Below are 24,326 nucleotides of genomic sequence, written 5' to 3' on the forward strand. Positions count from 1 at the left end.
TCTCAGTGCTCTTTATTTGTCCATCTGCTCTGTTCCCACTGCAGTCACCAACAGACAACCGGTGATGATGCCGAACGTGGAACCAGCCATAGCCTTCCTAGTCGCCCCCTGCCTCTAGTGTCACCCCTCAAGTCCATTCTTCATATAGCCTCTAGCATGATGCAAAGGGCTAGTGAAGTCCATTCTCTGCCTTCATTTCTCTTCTTCATTGCTCGTCCCATCCCTGCCTCTGTCCCCTGGGCCTGGAACCATCCAGGTCCTCATCCATCTGCGATGAGGAGCAGCAGCAACAGTGTCAAGGTCCCTGGGAGTGAGAGGCAGTATGCTCTTTGCTTGCCCTTGAGCCTGCAGCCGGGGTTCCCCGGGGGTTCCCTGACCTCCCACATCTTTTCTCCAAAGGATCTGGAGTTATGCTAACGGATGAAGAGGACGAGACCTTGCCCTGGAAGAAAGCAAGTCGGAGGGGAAATGCCATCTGCTCTTGTCTCTTTGGGGCTGTCCTGAAGATCTTCAAGCAGATGTGTTCCGCGTCACTCCCAGATGAAATCTCGAACTGAGCCACATTTATAACTACAAGGAAAGTGTGTGTCCTACTGCACGGTGCTGGCTGAGCACTCTACGGGGACGTTTAGAACATCAAGTCGTCTACCAGTTTGTGGAGAGCTTCACCGTCGTGGTGTTGTGTTCGCCGTGTTTAAGGACGCGCTGCTGGAAACGCTCCGTGCAGAGTGGTCACCTCCACATGGACTCGGTTCCCTCCTCTGCGCGTCCTGCCCCTCACATCACAGCGCACTTCTGCTCAGCAGTCTGCTTCATTTCCGTGAAGGTGGCCTGGGCTTTTTCCTTTATGGTATCCAAGTCCATGTTTTGGAGATTCTGTAAATGCCCAAGAATGGAATCCTTGTCTTCTTCCTCTTCTTGATCTTCATCTACCATTTTCCGGAGATCTTCGGGCAAGTCCACATCGTCTCCGGCCATCTGGATTTGGTTCTCGTCCATTTCACTCTGTGCAAAACACAAACACGGAAGAGATAAGCCACTCTCAGACAACCAGCCTCCAAGGAGATAGTCAAAGCAGCAGCAAAGTCCTCCGTTGGGGTGAATGATGGGGACGGCGAGCTCGGCCATCCCTCTGCGGAGCCATCGCGGAGGCTGGAGGTCCTGGTTGACATGCTCCCCTTCCGCTGCACCTTGGGCTGATCAGAACTTTTTACAACAGTGGTTCTCAAAGTGTGGTCCCTTGGCCCAGCAGCATTAGCACATCTAGGGATACTTTAGAAAAGGCAAATCCTTGGGCCCCACCCCAGACCAAGGGAATCAGAAACTCCTGGGTGGAGCCCAGCAATGTGGGTTTCAAGAAGCCCTCCCTTGTCCTGCTGCTGCCTGCAAAGCTTGAGAATCACACTGTAGGCTCCGCCTCAGGGCAGCTTTGCAAGCTTTGCAGTCTATCAGCCCCAGGATGTGCCTCAGTGGCCCTGGCTGATCCCTCCCTGGAGGGTGTGGTTGGGCTCTCAGTGACCTTGGCAACTTCTGCTTAACCTCTGCCCCTTCCCTCCTCTCTACTAGACCGGGGCTCCTTGGGGGCACAGAATCAGTCAAATTCAACCTTACATACACCCTTTGCACCTGGAAGTGGTTCTGGCACAAAGCTCTTTGTTTCTTAAGCGACTCGTGGGTGGCATGGCTTCTCCTCAGCAACCTCCTGTGCTGCTGCTGCTAACATCACAGTTTGCCTCTCACAGATTCCATTTTATGATCCTGAGAGTGTCTGTTCCAGAATTTCGTAGTACCTGCTGCCTGGTCTTAGAGATTCCTTTGCCCCATTTGGCTGCAGGGCCTTTGTTTCTTAATAAGAGAGAAGAATCTAAAGAAGTTTCTCTGGGAGGGGCACCTTGGTGGCTCAGTCAGTTAAGCATCCGACTCTTGATTTTGGCTCAGGTCATGACCTGATGATCTGAGATCAAGCCCCACATGGGGCTCCGAGCTGGACATGGGGCCTGCTTAAAATTCTCTATCTCCTGGGGGGCTCAGCGGTTGAGCATCTGCCTTCAGCTCTGGGCTAAAAAAACAAATTAAAAACTCAATTTAAAGTGACTGAAAAGGGGCAGCCCAGGTGGCTCAGTGGTTTAGCACCGCCTTCAGCCCAGGGCTGATCCTGGGGTCCTGAGATCGAGTCCTACATCGGGCTTCCTGCAGGGAGCCTGCTTCTCCCTCTGCCTATGTCTCTGCCTCTCTGTGTGTGTCTCTCATGAATAGATAAATAAAATATTAAAAAAAAAATCTCTCTCCCTGTCCCTCTGCTCCTCCTTTTCTTAAAAAAAAAAAAAAAAAAATTCTCTGGGAAAGGTAAGGGTAGTTTATATTCCCAGGTGGCTGTATCCAGTGATTTCTGAGATCAGATTGTAACAGGAGGCAAATGGGGCTCCAAGGGCCCGGAAGATTACAGAGCATCAGAAAAGCAAAAGGTAGGAAAGATGTCAGCCGACCTTGGGGCTCACCCTCCTCGATGTCCTGTGACCAAGTGCATGAAAATTCACGTTAAAGGTACGACATTTACTTAGTCCTCATCAAACCCTCACTGATTGGACTTTAGAAAGATGCTGACCCCTGCTGAGTTCCCAGGTGGAGTTCAAGTGGACACCTACAGGAAAATATGAATTCCCCTTGCCTGGGTGATGGGAGGAAGTGACTCTAGGGGAACATCGGTGTCTCTGGGTCCGAAGAACGAGCCAGGGCAAGGCGTGCGCACCCTCTAGTCTGCATCTGTGAAGTGGATCTCCCGGGCCGGCTCCAGCTCTAGGGCCCCGTGGCTCCCCCACAGCTCCTTCCTTTGGTGGGTTCTCCCACAGGGTGACAGCCAGCCCCCCGCAGAGACCTGTGAGAGGCTGACTTGCAGGGCAGAGATGCTCCCCTTTGGGGGGGGTACGGTCCTCACACACGCCCTCCGGGAAGCCCTCCGGGGAGGGCCAGTCTCCACCGCAGCCTCCCCAGGGACAGAAGCCGGTCCCTGCACTTGGCCAGGCCTTGGCCCTTCAAAGCGCTTAGTGGATTAATTAGTTCCTCGTCAAACTGTTGTGGGGATTAATTAGTTAGTTAATCCGCAGGGGCTCCCAGCCAAGCCTCCATTTCTATTTATTTTTTATTTACCTGCCCTAGAGGTTGCCTTCCTTGCTGATCATCCTCTGGGCACTTTTGCAGGGAAGAGAGGAAAGGCAGGACTTCCACCTGGCAGTCCTGTAAGTGCAGGACATCTCCCCTCTCTTACGCACCCCGGAATACATAATGATTTGAAAAGACATTCCTGAGAATTCTGATACCCTTTCCCCTCCCTCTAGTTGGTAATAAGATCTTCTTGGATGTCAAACCCGGAAGGAGTAGCCTGGAGGGACAGGCAGCTAGAGGGGCCAGAGGGCGGTGGGCCAGCCAGCAGGTGCTCAGAGAGGTGGGCCACTCATGAGGGTGGCGGGTCGGGGGTGGGCTGCGTCTGGGGGAGTTTCAGATTGGGTTCCTCCTTCAAGGAGGACTTTCAGGTTTATTTCCCCCTCATTCCGTTTGCCTGGGAAGGGAGAGCTGTGGGCTTCCACTTTGCCTTACAGCTCACAGAGGGGCTCTGGATCGGCACTTCTACCAAAGTGTGTCCCTGAGGGGGGTCCCCAGCCCCGCAGCATTGGCACCTCCTGGCACTTTGTTAGAAATGCATGTCCTCGGGGTCACCCAGAGCTGCTGACTCTGAAGTTGAAGATTTCTTAGCAATCTTCAGCTTAGCAAGGCCTCCTGGTGATTCTGGGTCGTGCTAAAGTTTAAGAACCATTACTCCACTATCCCTGAAGACAGGACCGTCGCTTACTCATCTCCAAGCCTCAGAAGCTAGCAGAGTGTCTGGCACGCAGACCCAGACAGTAGATGTTCACTGAATGATTCGATGATCCTGCCGTCAAGGGCAATAGCCTTAACCATCCTTAAATGTGCAGATCTGCTTTTCAAAGGGCTCTTTTCTCTCTTTTTTAAAGATCTTATTTATTTATTCATAAGAGACACAGAGAGAGAGAGAGAGAGAGAGAGGCAGAGATACAGGCAGAGGGAGAAGCAGGCTCCACGCAGGGAGCCCGATGGGGGACTCGATCCCAGGACTATGGGGTCACGTCCTGGGCTGAAGGCAGATGCTCAACCACTGAGCCACCCAAGTGCCCCGCTCTGTGCCTTCTTAATCATAAGGACTCTTTCAGTAGGGGTGTGACAGTGATCTGCCTTTTTTTCTCAAAAATACGAATAGCCATAGGCACGCTTGTCCCGCAGGCTTAGGAGCTTACAAGACCATCTAGGAGCACACCCCCTTCCATCTGCTCGGTAATCCTCTGAGGGCCCTTCCACGGGGCATCAGAGGTGTAAGGTGACTTGCCAAAGGTCATGCAGGGGGCAAATGACAAAGCTCAGACTTGAACCCAGGGCTCTGATCGCTGCATGCCGCCTCTGCGGGAGAATAGTCTGGGTCAGCTGCAGAAGCCTGTAAAAAGCCCGGACCCCTTTTTACAAGCAGGACCCTCACCCTTGGCCTGTCCTAGGCCTGGGGCCAGCTCATGTGGTTAGGACTCAGTGCTAATGAGGCTGAGGCCCAGGTTTGGTCCCCCTTTTGTCGTCTAGCCGCCCATTGGCCCTGTCTGGGTGTCCTCCCTTAGTTGTCAGGTATCCACAGCATGGGCTGCAGCCCAGGGAAATAGATTCTGGTGCTAGGGAACCATTCTCCACTATCCCTGTCATCCTTCTAGAAGGATGGTGACTGTAGGACTCTGACCATAGCCAGTGACAACACTGAATGCTGCCTTTAGACTGGACAATTGGAGCCACCTGCCGAGGGCCCCATGCTTTAGAGGGCTCCTCTGTCCCTTGGGCCACACTCCTTCACACGGGGTGGAAAGGTCACAGGGCCAAAGGGACGGGCCTGCCCAGAGCCCACAAGCCCTTTTAGACCACACTCTGGCTGCCTGGGACCCTGACTTCCCCACCTAACTGTATCCGGGAGACTGCTCAGACCCCTTCACCAGGCCGGTGCCCCTGAGAGTTCAGTGATCTGCTGGCCTGAGTCCTGCTGAGCCTCAGGAGGAGGGCAGGGGGTCTGTATACATAAAGGTTGCCAGGGAGGGAGAGAGCCAGGGATGGGGGAAATGAGGGGGCTGGCAGTGAGCCTGGAACCTCTGTCAGAAGTCGTCCTCTGGGTCCCACAAACATGCACATGGGTCTGACAAAAGCTGAGGAAAGCCTGGTAGCTTTGTCCTAGAATTGAGGACCTGGTGCCTCAAAGGGAAATGAATCCTGCCAGGAATGTGACTTTTGGGTGAAAGCGGGGGCCGTTTCGAGGCCAGGGGTAAGGGTACAAGGAGAGCAAGGCCTCTGATAAGGCTGACCACCGTGTGCAGGAGTCACAATTGTCCGTTGCACATCTCCAGCCCACCACTGAGGGTTATTCTACTTATGAGAAGCCTCTGGGGGTTGACTGCTTAATCTACTCCAAATAATTCAGACGTCATCTAATTAATCATCTATGACTCTAAGGCAAGTAAGAGAATCCCAGCTTATAGATAAGGAAATAAAGCTCAGAGAGGCTGTATCAGGTGTCCAGGGTCACACAGCCTGTAAGTGGTGGCGGTAACCTTCCTGCTCAGGCAATCAGATTCTCATGCCAACGTTGGACCTCCCAGCGTCCAACAGGAGGGGCGAGACAAATAAGTCAGTGGCTGTTGAAACAGAGCTCTTGGGGCACCTGGGTGGCTCCGTGGTTGAGTGTCTGCCTCTGGCTCAGGGCATGAACCAAAAATAAATCTTAAAAAAAAAAAAAGGCATAGAGGGTGGGTGGGAGAGCATCGGCCCTGAAGGCAAAAATCCAGGACCGAGCAAGCCATAAAGAAGAATCCGTGGAGCATATGCAGTGGCCTCTGCGTGGCCTTGTCCCCTGGCCTCACCGACCTCCCTGCGCAGGAGACCTTGTCTGCCATCCACGCAGCAAATGTCCCGCACAGACTTTCCACTGCCCGCTGACAAGTCAGGCCGGGGGACCGGGGATGTTTGGATACATCACACATCCAGGAAAGGCAGTGATGCCTCAGCACTTGCCCAGATACAAATGCAGTTGCAGACAACACGAACCAGCTCCAGGGAGGCAGGGAGGCCAGGAGGCAGGGAGACAGGGAGGCTTAGCCCCCGCCGCCCCCACTCCAGAAGCTTGGCGTGAACAAGTGGAAGCGAGAGTCAGGGAGGGAGGCGAGCCGGCGTCCGGTTAGGGGCCCGACAAGCTGCTCTCTGTTCTTAGAGGCTCTGTCTGAGAGGCCTTCTCGTTTCTAGAAATCTTATCAATTTGGGATATTGTTTAATGCAGTTAAGAGCTAATTATTTTTATGCCGGCTGACCAGAATCAGTTTTAATCTCTTGGTTTTTAACCAGATTTATAATCTTAATTGCCGGCGCTGAATGCCCCATTATTTAAATAGCCCCACATCCTGCTCTCGTTATTCCCTGTGACTGATTTCTGACCTTTCTCTGAAGGGTAAGCACGACCCTGGATTCACACTGTCTGAGCCCTAGATTTTGATAAACTGGCCTTCATCTTGCATCCACCTTGAGATACGTGGAAAAGCTACCTTATCTCAGACGGTTATGTTGCCCAAGAGCTGAGCGTTCACCACGTGTTAGAGTCCCAGTCAGTTGACCTTGGTGTATAGCAAATACCGGCTTGATTCTGGGCAGATTTTGTTTGGGGTTTTTGGGTTGTTTACGTATTTTTGGTCTACAGGATACCAGACAGTGAGATTAATGGCTGTCTTTGACTTTGACCACTTGACCGGACATTGGATGCTTCCATATTTGTGAGGACCACAGTGGTGGTCCACAGTCAGTGGTCTTTATCCCAGGTAAGGGGGGAACTTGTGAGACATTGGGGTAGAGTGAAAAGAACACAGCCCGTCAACAAAATCCTCCACAGCAAGTCAAAGTGAGCATGGCCTGCTTTGCGAGGAGTGAAGGGATGTATTGGGGCCAGAGCAGGAGGGAGGGAGGCGTGAGGCCCTGGGGCCCAGGCTCCAGCAGACCCACTCATCCTCATTCTGAACACTTGCCACTGAAGGACAGAGCCAACTTTATGTCCTATCCCTCTGGGACTGTGGTTCTCCACCCTCTCTGGGCCCCCGCCTCCCTTGTGAAGTCTAGAAAAATGGCTAGTGCCCAACCCCCAGAGGATTGGCTCCAGGGATATGTGGCAGGGGCCTAGGCAATATAAATTTTTTAAAAGCTTTCCAGGTGATTCTAGTGCTGAGCACTGTGGAGACCCTTGTCTGGGGCCGGCCACCTGCAACGTCTGCTTGCTGTACCTCATTGCTCTTCCCTCATCAGCTACTTGGACAGAGGATGTGGATCGGACTTCTTGGGCTGAGAGTGTGCAATGTGTAGGGCCCATCAGGAATGAGGATTTCTAGATTCCAGCTGTGTACATCTCCCACTTCTTCCCTTCACAAAGGCATGGTCGAGGGGCTCAAGAGGCTCGCGGGGGTCACTATCCAAGCCTCTCATGTTACAGAGGGGGAAGCCAAGGTCCTGAGACTTGCATAAATGTCATTCAGCTTGTTTAGGGCTGAGCGGCCAGCACCGCCACCAGGGCTAGTAGGAAAATATGGCCAGTGGGGTCAGATGGGCTTGGGGTCTTGTCTTGCTTTGCCATTCACAGGCAGGCATGACCTTGGGAAGCCCCGCTTCCTCTCCTTTCCCAGCCAGTGTTCTCATCTGCGAAGGGGAAATACTATCCACCTACCTTATGGGGTGGTTGTGAGGATTCAGTGGGATTGCCAGCGTGGCTAAGTACTTCACTTGCATTCCCATGGCACCAGCGTCCTAGGGCTCTCTCTCCCCTTCCCCATGTCCCCTCCAGACAGTCAGTCTGTGGCTCGTTCAGGGGCATGAGTAGAAGGAGCAAACTGCTTTGGGACAGGATGAGGAGAAGGAAGGAAGGGAAGGTCCCTTGCGGCCACCGACACCGCCCCCCCCCCCCCCCCCCCGCCCCAATGGCCTGCCGCCCTGCCACCAGAAACAGCTGCTCAGGAGCAGGAGGTTTCAGTGTCTGGGGCCCTGCTGGGCAGCCCAAGAGCTCCGAATCTGAAGGGGGCGGGCAGAGAAAGGTCCACAGCATCATATCCTCTTTGTTAAGAGGCAAATTTTAAATTCTGTTCTAAGGGAGATTTCAATGTGACACGTTTAAAGACAGCTCCACTGGTAGATCTCCTTCTCTCTTCATCTTTATTCAAAGTGAATGATGCCCTTAATACAGCAGACAAACACCAGGTGTAACTAAATCATATAGCTCAGCAGGGGGCACAACATTATTTTTCAATGACTAACCTAGATTGACAATTCCCTTAATAGGATTAGGGTTCATTGTGGAACTGTTTTCTCTTATTAATTTGGCTTGACTTACATATACATTTTGAATTGGCGAGGGAGAGGGGCACATTTGTTTCTAGAAAGAATCTCGGGGCCTTATTTAAAACGTTAACTTTCGGATATACAAAGTTAAAATGTCTAATCCAGACCTGTTCTTTTCATGAAAATTTATTTTCCTAAAATCCTCACAGCAGGTAAATTATTTCTGCTGTTTTTGATACTTTGCTCTCTGGATGCATTTTTTTTCCTCCTTTTTCCCAGCGACATCCAACATTCAGCAAACGTTTTGTGCGCGTGTGTGTGTACAAACACCTGTGCACACTTTCTACGTGTCCGACATCCTGCCAAGCATGCAAGACAAAGACAACCCCTTTGTTAAAGAGCAGAGTCCAGCGGGTGAGAATATTCACGGTGGTAAGATAACATAAGAGACACGCACTCCTGTATTACGGGAGCATGAAGGGCGGCGGGGAGAAGGGGGCACAGGAGGCTCTGTAAGAAGTGGCCCTAGACGGAAGCCTCACGGGAAGAAAAGGGGCCACGGAGAGCAGAGTGTAGGAAACAAAGCAGAAGGAAGGTACAGTCCAAGCAGGGAGTAGCAAGAGCTGAGACCAGAAAGACAGGAGCCACGTCATGGCCAACAGGGCAAGGGATTGGGACTCTGTTCTCAGAAGTTGTGATAACCTTTTTTTTTTTTTTTTTTTTTTTTAAACAGGAGATAAACAGGACCAGATTTGCATTTTGGAAACCTCACTCTGTAATTTTGTGGGGAGCAAGACTCAAAGTTGAAAAGCCACCGATAAGCTGTTGTGGTCAGAAGTGAGATATGATGAGCCCTGCCCTTGGGGATGAGTTGAGAATTATGTAGGAGGTGACATTAGAGTGACTTGATGATTTACTGGATGTGAGTCTGGAGGAGGAGGGAAGAGTCAAGGCTGACTTCCGGATGTAGGCCCTGGGGACCAGGGCTGGCTGGGGATGGGGGAGCTGGGGGGTGGGGCACGGGCAACACTGAGATGGGGCCCACAGGAGGAGTGGGTTTGGGGGAAAACGAGCCAGATCTGTTCTGGGGAAGAGCTCGGATGTGTTCAAGCAGAGGCAGCCGCGGCAGGGACCCTGAGGGAGAAGACTGCGTGCGGGCTGCAGGTGTAGGTCTGAGAGTCATCCACACACTGGTGGCAGCCGAAAGCGACAGCAGGATCCCCAGGGAGAGTGTGCAATTCGGGAGGACAAAGGACAGACCTGAGATATTCCAAAATCTGGGGGCAGCAGGCAGAGGGAGGGTAGGCCATGACCAAGACACAGGAGAGGCAGTTTGGGGAGGATGAGGAGAGAGGGGGCTCCGGGAGGAGGTGACGGTCCTCTGTGCACAGCCAGACTACCCAGCATGGGAAGGAGGAAGCCTTCAGCGGAGCAGTGGGAGCCTGTCCCTGGGGGGAGGCACCTGGAAAGGCACAGCTACTCCCCAAGTGCTATTTGCTTGTTTTCCCTGGGAGAGATTTGACCTTTACAAAGGCGAGATGGCGGGGAGGGGAAGGTGAAGACCCAGGACAGGGGCTGACTGGCGGCGGAGCAAGACCCAATCCTAACGCGAGCATCGCGGATTCCTTGAGGCGCCTGATGTCCCCCGAGTACCCCCGTGGCTTCAAAGCCGGAGGAAATGCACGCTGCGTGGACACGTGTGCTGTCCCTATATGCTCTGGATGGTTGCGTTCGACTGCTGCACTTATTGGACTCCTTATGTGATCACTGCAATTAAAAGGGGTCACCCGAAGACACAGGGTACAATACATGGGGTTGTCACGAACAGGGAGGACAATCTGGGAGAGGAGGCTTTTGCTGTTCCCTAGGGGGCTGGGCCGCAAATTGTCCTTCCCCGAGTCCAGATTTCCTTCCCCCGCTCAGCAATCAGTGAAACCCTTTCACGGGGAACAGCAGCCAAATAATTTCTTTAGAAAATACAGTTCTGATTCCAAAATGCGACATAGTTATCCTCATTAGACCTGACAGCTCCCGGGAAGACATTTTCCTCAAATCTGCTCTCCGTTGGGCCTTGGTTAGGGGAAAGGCCCAGAACCGCCTCCTGCTGGTTGTGTGGCTGCTGTGCCGGTGACCCTGGAGAATTGTGAATGAGGCACCCAGGGGGTCATCCCTCGTTAGCTGGAGGACTCGGTGAATGTGTCCAGCTCCCTGTGGGCTGCTAATACTATTAGTGCGGCTGCTTACCCAATGTGGACTTTATAAGACAACAGAGGGCTTAGAAGTCTGCAAACCTCAAGACTCCAAACCTCAAGGAAAAGGAGGTTATTAGGAGCCCAGGAAGGTCCCGGTGACCCTTGCTTTCTGCCCAGCGCTGTTTTCGGGTTAGAGGGTCGTGTTCCTTCTCAAGTCTACCATCCTGGATGGAGACACGGTTCAGGGAGGGTGTGTAGGGGACAGTGAGGCTCAGAAAGTACCGGGTGGAGACTTGGGAGGCTGGAGGCCCCTCTGGCACAGTAAGCTTTGTGACCTTGGGCAAGTTCCTTGACTTGAGTTTCATGGGTTTTCAATGAGTTTTATGATTACCTCCTGATGTGCTTTTTCAATATATAAAGAATAAGTTTAATAAAAATAGAAATTATATATATATACATATATAGCTGGGGTGGAGGAGCTACGGTCCTGGGGCAGCCCAGGAACCCACCCCTGCCCTAGGAGGAGAGCCTGGACACTGGGTGTACTCCTCAGACGACCCCACCTGCCCCCAGTGATTGCTTATGGGTCATTACAAGACGATTTGTCCTACCAGTGTCTTTTGATGACTGTTTTTAATAGTCACCAACCCTCACGTTATAGCCCTAGGACTTATTTATCTTATACCTGGAAGTTTGTCCCCTTTGACCCCCTTCACTCATTTCACCCTCCCGCCCCCACTCCCACCCCCGCCTCTGGCAACCACCAGTCTCTTCCCTGCATCTGACTTCTTCTTTTTAAGATTCCACATACAAGTGAAATCATGCAGTATTGTCTTTCTCTGTCTGACTTATTCCACTTGGGATGATACCCCTAAGGTCTATATACATTGTTGCAAATGGCAAGATTTCCCTTTTTTATGGTTGAATAACACACACACACACACACACACACACACACACACACACTTGCACACCAGGATGACCATTTTCAATGACAGTAATCAAATAAGTTATCAATGAAGTGAGGTAATCGAGACGCCGAGCCCCACAAAGAGGATGTAGGTAATGATTTGGGGATCTGTTGCCCCATCTCCAGCCTGGCAGTTCCCGGCTGGCCTGAGCCCCCGTCACCCCTCCCTTCTGCTCCAGGGGTGTAGGACTGGCCTGGCCCCTCATGCCTTTCCCTGGATGCTCTGGACATATGGCCATGGCCTCAAGCTTTCCCAATCATAGTGATGGCCCTGGGCACGGCCTGACCCCTCGGGGCCTCCTTGCTCCTTAGGGGAGCATGCAGGAGATGAAAACCTACCATTTCGGGGGGCCCATGTGGATTTCGGAGGGCCTTCTAAGGACTCACTGAGAGGCGTCCTTCTGCAGCCCAACACCTGAGTTACACGCAGTTCCGTGCAGCCGGCAGCGCGGCCGCTCCAGGTGAGCTGGTTGGTACAGCACGAGAAAAAGCCTGCCTTCCAAGGCCCAGGGAGTGACTGTCCCCACTGTGATCCTTTCCCCGAGTCATCCCTCTGGGGCCGGATTCTCCAATGCCTTCACCTCAATTACCCGCATTTCAAACAATCCCCCTCCATCCCTCTTGCTGTGGAGACAGCAAGCCCCCCACCCCCGCCCCCGTTGGTGCTGGTCCCCACGGGAGGCTCCCACGCTCCCCACCCAGCCTATGCCCACCAGGCCCTCCCAGCCTCGCTGGCACTACAACTGCTTTACAATACAACGCGCAGCCTGTCCTCGGGAGCCAACGGATAGACTTCACACACACACACACACACACACACGCACACACACACACACACTCGATCATGTGCAGATATTATTTCTGTCCCCACCATCACTGTCCCTCCTACGACCCACAGTCCCCACACCCGAACTGAGAAGCCGGCGGGTGGGCTCTGCGGGCTGCACTTCCCTGTGGCCGCCTGCGCCGCGTTAGGGACACCAGGGGGCGCGAGGGACCCGAGCCTGTCCCTGCCCGGTGGCAGCCAGCGCTGCTGCACAGCGGAGCCAGGCCAGGAGTGGCCACTCTGCACGGACAAGAAGCCGCAGGGCCGGGGCGATCTCGGCCTGGGAACTGTGTCTGTCCCCCTGCCCCCCAACCCCTGGCGCTCCCTTCTAGGCCTGGGGGCTCCTGAGCCTAGATGAGGTGGGTGGGAGGGGCACACGTCACCTGCAACAGCCCTGGGGGGGGGTGGTGCAGCAGAGGGGGGTGCCCCAGGGTCGGCAAGGTGCTGCCCTGAGGCTGGGCCGTTAGCCACATCTGGTGACAAGTGGACACCGTGGAATGGGAACCCATTCGTTTTTCATGATATACTTTCCATTAATTGCCATTTTGTGGAAGCACAACTAGGTTAGACTTTGCACGTGCTGCATGAAAAGCAGGCCACGGTACTGTTAGTATTTTCACTATTTTTCACACCACGGGCAGATCCTTGAAGCACCGCGTAGACCTAATCCATTTTTACCAAATGCAGCCAGTTACGGGAAAGAACCATGGGGAGGCCTCCCCCTGAAAGCAAACCGCATGCACCTAGGGATCCAGTGTAGAGCGCTCTCCGGCCATCATCTCAATTACTGGTCTAGCTTGTGTCTGGAACTCAGCAGCAGCCCCCGGGTCTGCGGTCCAGCCGTCGGGCTGCCGGGAGCAGGAAAAGCCCCGAGCCTGCGGGGGCTTCAGGGCAGGGTTCCGCACAGTGACACTAGAACACGGTGCAGTGCAGGTTGTCCCCAAAGCCTTCCTGCAGCCTGAAGCCACAAAGAGCTCAACACCACACGAAAATTTTGGGGACTCCTCAAACACTGAGAAACCACAGACACCACGGGGTCAGAGGGGGAGCCGTGTTCAAATCTTTTCTGGGGAAGTCTCACTTTTTCCTGGTTGAGAGGCCAGCAATCCCACCCTGGTTCTATCAGTCACCAGCTGTGGGTTTCTGCAGAGCTCCCTAACCTGTCAGGCTGTGGTTTTCTCGTGTCCAAAAAGAGGCAGTGGCATGAGGTTCTTAGCTAGACTCCCAAGTTCTTTTTCAGGGTCCAAGAGAAAATCAGGTGAGGCCTCACATGCATTAGACATTTGAAGCAGCGCTGGGGAGAGGGGTTTCTGAGCACAGGTAAGTCAGGCAGTGAGAGATCCTGGGCTCCACTCTTAACAATCAGTCGACTTTTCCACGCTCCCTCCATCCCCACCCCAGACTGGCTTTAGGGAGCAGTAGCCTGTGCAGACGTAGTCACTGTCCCTCCTCTGGGCCTGGTCCTCTCCAGGGAGGATCTGAATGAATGTGCACATCTCATGGCTGCAATTCTTTCCTCTCTATCTCTCTTTTTTATGATTTTATTTATTTAAGATAGAGCAGAGCACGTGCCAGAGGGAGCACAAGAGGGGGTGCGTGGCAGAGGCAGGAGAAGGACAAGCAGACTCACCGCCGATCAGGGAGCTCCATGTGGGGCTCAATCCCAGGACCCTGAGATCACAACCTGAGCCGAAGGCAGAGGCCCAACCTGCTGAGCACCCCAGGCGCCCCTCTTTCCTCTCCTTGATAGCTTCTGTTGGAAAGGCTCTTGTCCCAAAGGATAGCCTGACTCAGAGATGTGGGGATTCTTTTTTCTCTGAAGGCCATCAAAGCCCTGCTTTGAGCTTTGAGGGGCTCATCCCCGAGGCTCCAGAAAGGAGCAAGACTGGGGCGCCCTCATGAGGGAGAAAACCATCAAAAGTTCGGACTCGACCTGAGTTGTTGCCTTGTTTACACCCACAGGGTGCTTGGTCAAGGTCTCCGAGACCCCCGGGGCTAGAGTGAAGGAAGGAGACTTCTGGGCACGGAGGAGACCACAGGAAAGATAAGAGCTGGCATCTCTTGAGCTCCTGCCATCAGTCAGGCACTGTACTGGGTTCTGCCTGTCATGTTACTTCGCACAGACTTGGTGGCACAGGTGTCACTGTCTCCATTTTACAGAAGAGGAAACCAAGACTCAGATGGGTTAAAGAGCCATCTGAGGCTGCAGCAGAATTGAAACCCAGTTTTCCTAAAGACAGCCAGTACCATCCCAGGGAGCTTCGGGGAATCCACCAGACAACGGGAGGGGACCGTGTCCCCAGGTGCCCCGCGCTTCCAAAAACGCAAGCACAGTGGGGAAAGTGCATTAAACCCCGGATAAAGGAGGCAAAAAGCAAAGCCCTTCTTTTCAAAACCCATTGGTCACAATGAAAATGGTTAAATTTCACTGTGGGTTTTCCTCCCCTCTCTGAGAGCAGAACCCAGCTCCTGGGGCACCTTTGGGGTGAGTCTCCCCCGACAGGCTGGGGCTAGTTAACCACTTGGTGGCCTTAGCACTGACCTCGCAGGGACAGCAGGGCTCTCTCCCTTTGTTTAGGGCTCGTGGCTCCCAAGTCAGCTCTTGGGGGACCCGCAGGGGACACACAGGAGTGGAGCTTCTGAGTCCTGACGTCACATGTCAACCCCTCCTCTTCCCATCAGCCAACCCACTGCTTGACCAGAGCCTACAGGTGTTTCGTGCTCTCTGCCAGCAGCCAGATGGCCGGATGGATTGTGCCAGTTACCACTCTATGGTCTCCACCGAGAAGGAACAGCCTGCTCCTGAGCCACAGGCAGAGCATGGTGGAAGTAAGACCCTGCGCTCTGCCCTTCCTGGCCTCTGCTTCCTCCCCCACGAAGCAGAGGTGATAATAGAACACCCCCCCACCCCCCCACCCCGGCCCAGGGGACTGTCGGGAAGGATTACAGGTCCAAGCTCTTAGAACAGTGCCTGGCATGGGACACGAGGTGCCAGCTGTGATTACTTTCTCCTTGTGTAGTTACGTATAGAAGTTGTACAGGCTTTACAGACATTTACAGTAAAATGCCACTTACAGGTGTTAACTTCATTTTGTTGAGAGAAAATGGAAGTTCATAGAGGTTGAACGACTGGAATCTAGTTTTTATGAACTAGTTCAATGCTCTTTTCACTACATCAAATGCCTCAGTTAAGATGAAAACAAATATATGTGTGTGCACCTGTGTGTGGTATGTGTATGTTGTACATGTGGTGCATGTGTGCTTGTGTCTGTCTTTGTGTGTGCATGTGTCTGTGTGTGCATGGGGTGTGTGTATGTGTGCTTCTGCATGTCTCTGTGTGTATGTGTGCTTGTGCATGTCTCTGCATGTGTGTGCATGTGTGTATGTATGTGTATGCCTGTGTGTGCATGTGGTGTGCATATGTGTGCTTGTGTATGCATACATTTCTGTGTGTGCATGTGTTTGTATGTGTGTGCATGTAGTGTGTATATGTGTGCTTGTGTATGTCTGTGTGTGCATGTGTGTATATATGTGCATGTATGTGTGTGTGCTTGTGTGCATGTGTGTAGATGTGTGTATGTCTTGTGTGCATGTGTGTATATATGTGCATGTATGTGTGTATGCATGTGCGCTTGTGTGCATGTGTGTGGATGTGTGTATGTCTATGTGTGTGCATGCATGTGTGCATGGGTTGTGTGTGCTCGTGCACGTCTCTGTGTGTGCATGTGTATGCATGTGTGTATGTATGTGCATGCGTGTGTACATGGGGTGTGCGTATGTGTGCTTGTGCATGTCTCTGTGCACGTGTGTCCATGTGTGTATGTATGTGTATGCATGTGCGTACATGTGGTGTGTGTATGCATGCTTATGTATGCATACGTCTCTGTGTGTGCATGTGTCTGTATGTGTGTGCATGTAGTGTGTATATGTGTGCTAGTGTATGTCTCTGTGTGCATGTGTGTATGTATGTGCATGTATGCATGTGTGCATATGGTGTGTGTGCTTGTGCATGTCTGTGTGTGCATGTGTGTGGATGTATGTCTGTATGTGTGTGCATGCATGTGTGCATGTGGTGTGTGTATGCTTGTGCACGTCTTTGTGTGTGCATGTGTATGCATGTGTGTGTGCATGCATGTGTGCATGTGGTGTGTGTATGTGTGCTTGTGTAGGTCTCTGTGTGTGCAGTGTGCATGTGTGTATGTGTATGTCTGTATGTGTGTGCATGTGGTGTGTGTGTATCCATGAATGTGACCCTTTGCTGATCATCAAACATTCTCCATTTTCTATTATTTAAGAAATTAAATAGGATGTCTACTGCGTTAAGAGCGTCTCACCTTTGGGAGTCTGTATTTTTCTCTGAGATGAACTCTGAGGCATGCCCTCTCTGCCTTTTTTTGTGTAAATGCAGCATCTCTTTCCATCCTAAAAGTAAAAGAATAGAATAAAGGATCAAAGGACATATTGAGCTAAGGACAGTCCAACCCCTGCACAGAGGAGCCCCCGCTGGGCTAAACCTTCCTGGTTCCCAAACGTCTCCCTCATTCTCCTGTCATAACTCAACAGGATCCCAAACTCCAACGACGGCTTGGATCTGGGACTCTCTTTAGGATGCAGCCCGGAGGGGGGCAGAGTGGTTATTCCTAGTGTATAGCTGACCCCTCAGGGTTGCTCTCAGAGGACTTGGGACCTCATACAGCACAGCCACCTGGGTGCTGGTTAAGAGCGCAGCTTCCTGGGTGTGAGCTCAGACTGACTCATCAGACTCCCTGGAGGCAGATGAGCAGAAGCTATGTTTTTAACAAGCTTCCTGAATGATTCTTGGTCAGTGAAATGGGGTCACAGCTTCCAGGGCTGGGGGCCTTTAGAGGCACATAGTCTTGAGGAATGTATAGAAAGTGGTTTCCCTTCACTGACACCCCCTCTGGGCCCCATTTTTGTACAGTGTTCCATTCCCTGTTTGGAAGGGGGATCCCCGAACGAGGTAGGGTAGGTCTCCACGCTGCTCTGACCTAATAGGACTTAGGATCAAGCTGGTTTGCAACCGACCCCTTGCTCACGATGTCCTGGGCGGAAGCTGACAGCTTTAGGGCTGTCTGGAGGGCCCACGGTGACTGCCACCCCTCCCAGCTGCCCATAGGGGTGCCTTTTGAGTCTCTACCCGTGGCCCTGCCCTCTGGTTGGATCGGACTGGCCCAAGCTGGGCAAAGGAAGCTCTTTCTCTGGGAATTTGGGATGGGGACTGGGAAAGACAGACCTTCGTGGGAGCAGTTCGCTGCCGTTTCCCCCCAGGGCCATGTGGTCGGGATGGCACAGCCAGGACAGCTGACAGCTGAGAGGCAGGAGCAGGGCAGCTGAACAGGGAGACAGGGGCAAGGCAAGAGCCAGGAAGGAGCTCATGGCTGGACTTACCCTGGTTCCTAGGTTAGGCCCGTGTGGGGCCTGGTGGGGTCTTTCTCTCTCTCTCTCTCTCCCTCTTTTTAAATACTTAAATTATTTATTTATTTATGGAGAAGGAGTGCAAGTGGGGGAGGGGCAGAGGGAGAGAGAATCTCAAGCAAACTCCAAGCTGGGGCTGGATCTCAGGACCCTGGGATGAGGCTCTGAGCTGAAATCAAGAGCCCGACGCTTGGCCGACTGAGCCACCCAGGCGTCCGGCCTGGTGGGGTTCCTTGCCCAGCGGTTTGGTGAAGCATCTTTGCACGAAGCATTATTTGCACTAAAATAAATTCTGCTTTCCTTTTCAGGTGACCACCCTGGTTTCTATTTCTTAACTTCACGTTTTGAAATCATCTTCACCACCACACGGTCTGAAGGAAGGGCTGATCTGAGCAGTCGGGTTGGACTACTGACCGCGGGGCCCTGGGCGCGAGCCGTCCCTCCGCAGGTCAGGCCCAGAACACGCACCCACACTGGCTTCCATTTTCTGGCTTTGGAGAGGGAGACAGAGTAAGTGACTTGCCTAAGGGATCAGTGACCTGGGGCTTGGGCAGAAGCAGATCTATTCTCTCCAATATTTTGCTAAGAAAAATTTTAAACATACAGAAAAGTTGGAAGAATTTTACAGTGAAACCCATACACTCACCACCTGGAATCTACAATTAGCATCTTGCTATACATGTTTGATCACATACTTCTCTCTCTACTCATTCATTATCCGTCTTATTTTTTGATGCATTTCGAAGTTGTAGACGCCAGTACTCTCTCCCCCAAACACTTCAACACATATCCCTTTAACTACAGCCTTGTATTGGTTTGCAGTTCTTTTCTCTTTTTTTCTTTTGAGTAAGATCTGTGTACAATTAAGTGCACAGAGTTTACTTGTGCTGTGCCTGTTAATTTTGTTTTTGGCTTGACGGGGACACAGGGTGGTCAGATTAAACATGATTTCTGGGTGTGTCTGGGAGGGTGTTTCTCCGTGAGATTAGCTCTCGAACTGATGGGCTGAATGAAGCCAGTTGCCCTCATTGGTGTGCATGGGCAGCATCCAACCATTGAGGGTCTAACACGAAAAGGCAGAGGAAGGGAGCATATTCCCTCTCTCTCCCGTTGCCTGTCTGCTCGGGCTGGGATCTCAGTCTTCCCCTGGCCTTACCTAGGACTCATACCCATCAGCCTTCCAGTTGAGATCGACACCAGCAACCTTCCTGGCTCTCCAGCCTGCAGACAACAGATGGCGGGACTTCCCAGCCTCCGTAATCGCGTGAGCCAATCCTTAGAATCAATCCTCTGGACACCTACGCACATATGCATGTCCGTTTCTCCTATTGATTCCGTTTCTGTGCATAACCCAAAACTCTACTAAGATATGAAAAGCATTGCTATCACCTGAGAAATTTCTCTCTTCTCCATGCCCAGTTAACAGCTGCTTCCCCAGTCAGTGTCCTTTACCCACCATAGATTGCTTGTGCCTGTCCTAGAACTTTCTACAAATGGAACCATATACTACACACTCTTTTGTATGAGGCTTCTTTGACTCAGCATAAGAAACTTTTGGGATTGACCCAGGTGGTGTTATTTATCGGTGGTTTGTTCCTTTTTGTTACTGAGTGCATCGTCCTGTGTGAATATATCATGCTGGTTTATTCATTCTCCCCCGGATGGACTTAGACTATTGCCCCTTGGGGGCTAGCGTAAATGAAGTTGCTGTGAACATTTTTGTACAAGTCTTTTTGTGGACATATATGTTAGTTTTTCTTAGGTAAATATCTAGGCATGACATCACTGAGTTGCAGGGTACTTTGGTTGAGTGAGTTTAGTTTTATAAGAAGCTATCTGACTTTTTCCCAAGTGGCTGTACCATCTCACATCTCATCAAACGGAATAAAGGTTCTATGTTGTTCCATATTTTGGCCAACATTTGGTATTGTTGTCTTTTTAATTTTAGCCATTCTGGTGAGTATAGTGGTACCTTTGTGTGATTTTAATTTTCATTTCCATGATGACTGAAGATATCAGATGGGCCTTTTTTTTTAATGTACTAATTGGCCATTTGTGCACCTTTGTGAAGTATTTGTTCAACTCCTTTGCTCATTTTTTTTTTTGCTTTTATTATTGAGTTGTAGAAATTCTTTATATATTCTAGATCCCAGTCTTTTGTCAGATATGTTTTTGCAAATATTTTTTCTCAAGTCTGTGACTTGCCTATAAATATTTTCTTTTTTTTTTTTAAGATTTTATTTATTTATTAGAGAGAATGAGTGATGGGAGGAGCAGAGAGAGGGAGAAAGAGAGAGAGAGAGAGAGAGAGAGAGAGAGAGAAGCAGGCTTTCCCTCCAACCCCTCCACCGACCCCGGGGCAGAAAAAGAGATGCGGGGCATAATCCTAGGACCCGGAGATCATGACTGAGCCAAAGGCAGACACGTAACTGACTGAGCCACCCAGGAGCCCCTATAAATATTTTCTTTTCTTTTTTTTAATAAATATTTTCTTAATGGTGTTTTTTGATGTACAAGATTTTTCAATTTTGATAAAGTCTGCATTATTTTAACATTTTTATGGTTATTGCTTTCAGAGTTTAAGAAATGTTTAATAAATCTTGGCCTACCTTCAAGTTGCAAAGATACTGTTTTTCTCTAAATGCTTTAAAATTTTAGCTTTTATGTTCAGTTCTGTGATACATATCAAAGTTCAGGTAAGAAATACCACAGCAATTACTGTGCAATAACCAGGTAAAGGGACACTTTACTATTACTGAGAGAAATGGAGGGGTAAGTGGACTATTGTTGCATTCTAGGTGATGAAGCTATTGAAAACTCAAGCAACAAACTAGAAGTCATGCCTCTTGCCAGAGGGAAGCGGGCTGGCCCCATTGCCCTGCTATTATTTCTTAAATTGGATGACTACAACAATTGATAACATTCACACACACACACACACACACAGCCAAGTAGTTGGCAAATAACCCAATCCGCTGATTGACCACACAATTCGGCATTCTGCCCTTTGACCTATCCAGATATGAACTTAGGGAAAACTAGGACATTAGTTAATCAAACAGATGCCATATCTGTGACCAGATTTATTGCTTGGACCAGTTGGATGATATTTTACACAATCAGATGTATAGTCTAAATTTCTGGCCAGTTTCTTTTTATTGGCTCCCTTGAGCTGAGAATGTTTGGTGCTATTGTTCTGCTTCTAAGTTTCTTCATCACGCTAGCTTTTTGTTTCTTTGTTTACATGCCACAGGCAAAAGAAGCCTACATATATGCAAGCAATTGCTGTTTCTTTTGCCTAAGCTTTATCTTAGCACCGACATGGTGTTTGGAGTTGCGTTTTTTTTTTTTTTTAATTGACTTTAACTGACTGCAGAGCCAAGTATAATACATGCTAGGTAGTTTATGAGCTACAGTTTCTTTCAGAAAAAAATACAATAGACAGACTTTCCATTAAATGTAGGCTTTTGTACTTTCTTCGTTTCCTCCAGGTCATTAACCTTTCACCTATAATCATCTTAGCAATAGGATTTAAGCAACTCTTATGTAATTGATAATTAGCAAAAGAGCCATGATGGCAAAAAGAAATACTCTTATTAAATGAGAATTTTTTTTTTTTAAGTAGGCTCCATGCCCAATGAGGGGCTTGAACTCACAACCCTGAGATCAAGAATCAAGTGCTCTACTGACTAAGCCATCCAGGTGCCCAGAGAAATACTTTTACTAAACAATTAAAAAAAAAAAAAAAAGATGAATAAAAAAAAAAAAAAAAGATGAACATTTAACCTCAGGATTGAGGCTTCAATTCTTCATTGTTACTAAAAGACTCTTATTCTACCTTAAAATGCAAAAAATTAACACACAGATTATACTTAAAGAGCAATCTGCAGCAGTGAAAAATTGTTGGTGATATTCACATTTCATAAGGTTCAATTAAAATGTTACTACTGTTTTACTTTATTTTATTTTATTTTATTTTATTTTATTTTATTTTTATTTTATATAGCCAGGAGAATGTCCTCATGTAGCCAGGAGGATGTCCTTAATTTTTGGAGGTACATGGCTGAAGTATTTAGGGGTGAAGTATCATGATGTCAGCAATTTACTTTAAAACTGCTTCTATCTACTATCTATCACCTATCAATCTATCTATCTATCCAACTAATCATCTGTAAGCCAGTACAACACAATGCTGTGACCTTATTCATAGGTTTATATGGGTGTTCTACTTTTCTGTACCTTTACAATTTCCAGAATAAACAGTCCACAAACTTATTCACAGTTTTCGAGAAGCCGAATCTTAGGACACAATCCTCGTGTTGTGGTTTCTAGGGCTTTCGCACACGTAAGAGAAGAAAGATTGCACCGTGTGCGCTTCAAGGCTCTCTTCCAGGTACAAAGCCTTCGGTGTGCAAGCTTTCTACGTGCTAGGAGGGTGAGTTTGGGGAAGACCGCAGAGGCAGGCTCACCCTAGTTCATCTGAGCACTTCAACCGAGCTTAATTAAAATGAACCTAGACCGGAAAAAGTGTTAAGCTGCTTTTAGAAGGACATATAGATTCGTTTATTATGGCTTGCCACCATCCCCACAGGCAGGACATAGTAACTGCTGAGGCGAGAGATGGTTCCTGGAGCAGAACACATGCTCCGAAGGTCAGGGGCACACAGCACAGGGGCAGCATCTAAAGAGCAAAGCGGAAGAGGTCGGGGAGCCCAAGAAGCTAGGGCCACAATGCATATCTTTTGGCTCGGAGAGGGAAAGGGAATCTTGTGTACTCACTTCTCCTCAATCATTTGCTTCTGATACTCCTCATACTCCTCTCTAGTCATCCCTTGAGCTGCTGCAGGATCAGATGTGCCTCCTTCTTCTTTCTTTTCTTCAGACCCACCACCGAATCCCAAATTCTTTACCTGGTTACTTATCATCGATTTCACAAAGAAAGCCATGGTTTCTGGCCCCAGAAAAATAAAACCAAAGCTCAGACAAAATGTGAAGAAAGAAAGAAGAAAGAAAGAAAGAAAGAAAGAAAGAAAGAAAGAAAGAAAGATCAATTTCTAAATATCCTCAACGACAGGAAAGCATTTAAGAGCAAAGGACTTTGTGTGGCCTCTTCTACTCAAGGGCATGATGACAGAGAAGAGTGGTTTGCGGGCCGTAAGCTGGATTAAAGAGATGAACTCCCTTAATATAGGGAGGCAGATGGTTCAGATTACTAAGGCATACAATCAGATGCAACCCACTGCTTTCTGAATTAATACACTAAGCTAATTTCAGAGGCAAAAAAAAAAAAAAAAACCAAACCCCAAAAACAAAATCCCTCACATTATCTACTCCTCTCCCTACCCATTCTAAATTTGAAATTATAAGCGCAGCAGGGCTTCATCAAGAGTCTGGGTTCAATTAATCAGAGCTGACTGATTACAGGCCTGTAACGGAATGTCCAAATTCCAGCCCTGAGCACAACATCCTGTTGAAAACAGAGTCCAATGAGACTCAAAACCCAAAATGCTTCATTAGGCAAAAATAATCCTTTGATCCATCATTTTATCTCATTGGACTCTTAAGTCCTAGGCAAGGATTTGCCTTTTGGTTTGCTTGAATTCTGCACTGCTTCCGTGGTTACTGGGGCCCATATGTACGTAAATACTACTCAGCTGAGGCGAGTCTGAAGGGCAAGCCTTCCTCGCATCTGGAAGATCACCCTGGCCCCTCCTGCGCCGAAATGGCACATCTCTGTTTGGAAAGGATGCACCACCCTCGGTGCTGGAACCCAGAGGGTCAGCACAACGTGGGCCAAACCATCCGCGTGTAACAGGGTCATCTTCTCGTGCCCCCTTCCTCCCGGGGCCCTTCCCGAGCGCTCTGCTGGCACTCCCGGTGTACTCCCATCAAACTTTGGACAATGTTTCCCAACACGCAGCGGATTCTCAACGGCTTTCTTCAGGTCGAGGGAGGAATTGAGTATGGCTAAGACTTTAATCTGTTAGTACCTTTCTAATTAAAGCCCTCCAAGAGGGGGTGGGCGCAGAAAGGGAAGTAGGCTCTTTGTAACCTGTGCTTAGGATTCTGTCTGGAAGCACGAGCCCTCTCGGAAACGGGGCCCTCAGATCGGCGGGGCTGTGTCCTGGTTAATAATTCCCTACTTAAAGATGTTGCTACACTGGTCTCACTGTGAAGAGAGACAAAGGTTCGGGATGGGATGGGAGCCGAACGGAGTGCTCCAACCCTGAACGTACCTTCACACCGGCTCCGCTTTCACTCTTACTGGCACACCGCTTGGAGCTTCATGCGCTCAGTCCATTGTCGCTCCGTCTCCATTTCTAACCCACTAGGCTTCCTCCCTTCAGCTGACAGGGTGAAAGCCACCGCCTGGGATTGTTTGCTCAGTTCAGCACGACCCTCCTTTAGGAAACACTGCAGTATTTCATGAGATTAAAAACCACCTTTACGGACACGCGGGTGTGGCAGCTGATTACCCCCACCCCCCACCACCACTGTT

At 50.1% G+C, this 24,326-nt stretch overlaps 1 protein-coding gene across 1 annotated transcript; it reads right to left on the minus strand.

The window, feature by feature from the left end:
* Positions 1 to 777: 777 nt before the first annotated feature.
* CPLX4 (complexin 4) lies at positions 778 to 22,773 on the minus strand. The gene is made up of 3 exons (XM_041739345.1): positions 22,607 to 22,773; positions 16,726 to 16,813; positions 778 to 1,005 (listed from the first exon to the last, which is right to left on the minus strand). Exons 1-3 carry the CDS (start codon positions 22,771 to 22,773, stop codon positions 778 to 780), a joined length of 483 nt encoding a protein of 160 aa, XP_041595279.1.
* Positions 22,774 to 24,326: the final 1,553 nt, after the last annotated feature.

The sequence above is a fragment of the Vulpes lagopus genome, chromosome 24 (assembly GCF_018345385.1).
Source record: "Vulpes lagopus strain Blue_001 chromosome 24, ASM1834538v1, whole genome shotgun sequence".
NCBI classification, from domain to species: domain Eukaryota; kingdom Metazoa; phylum Chordata; class Mammalia; order Carnivora; family Canidae; genus Vulpes; species Vulpes lagopus.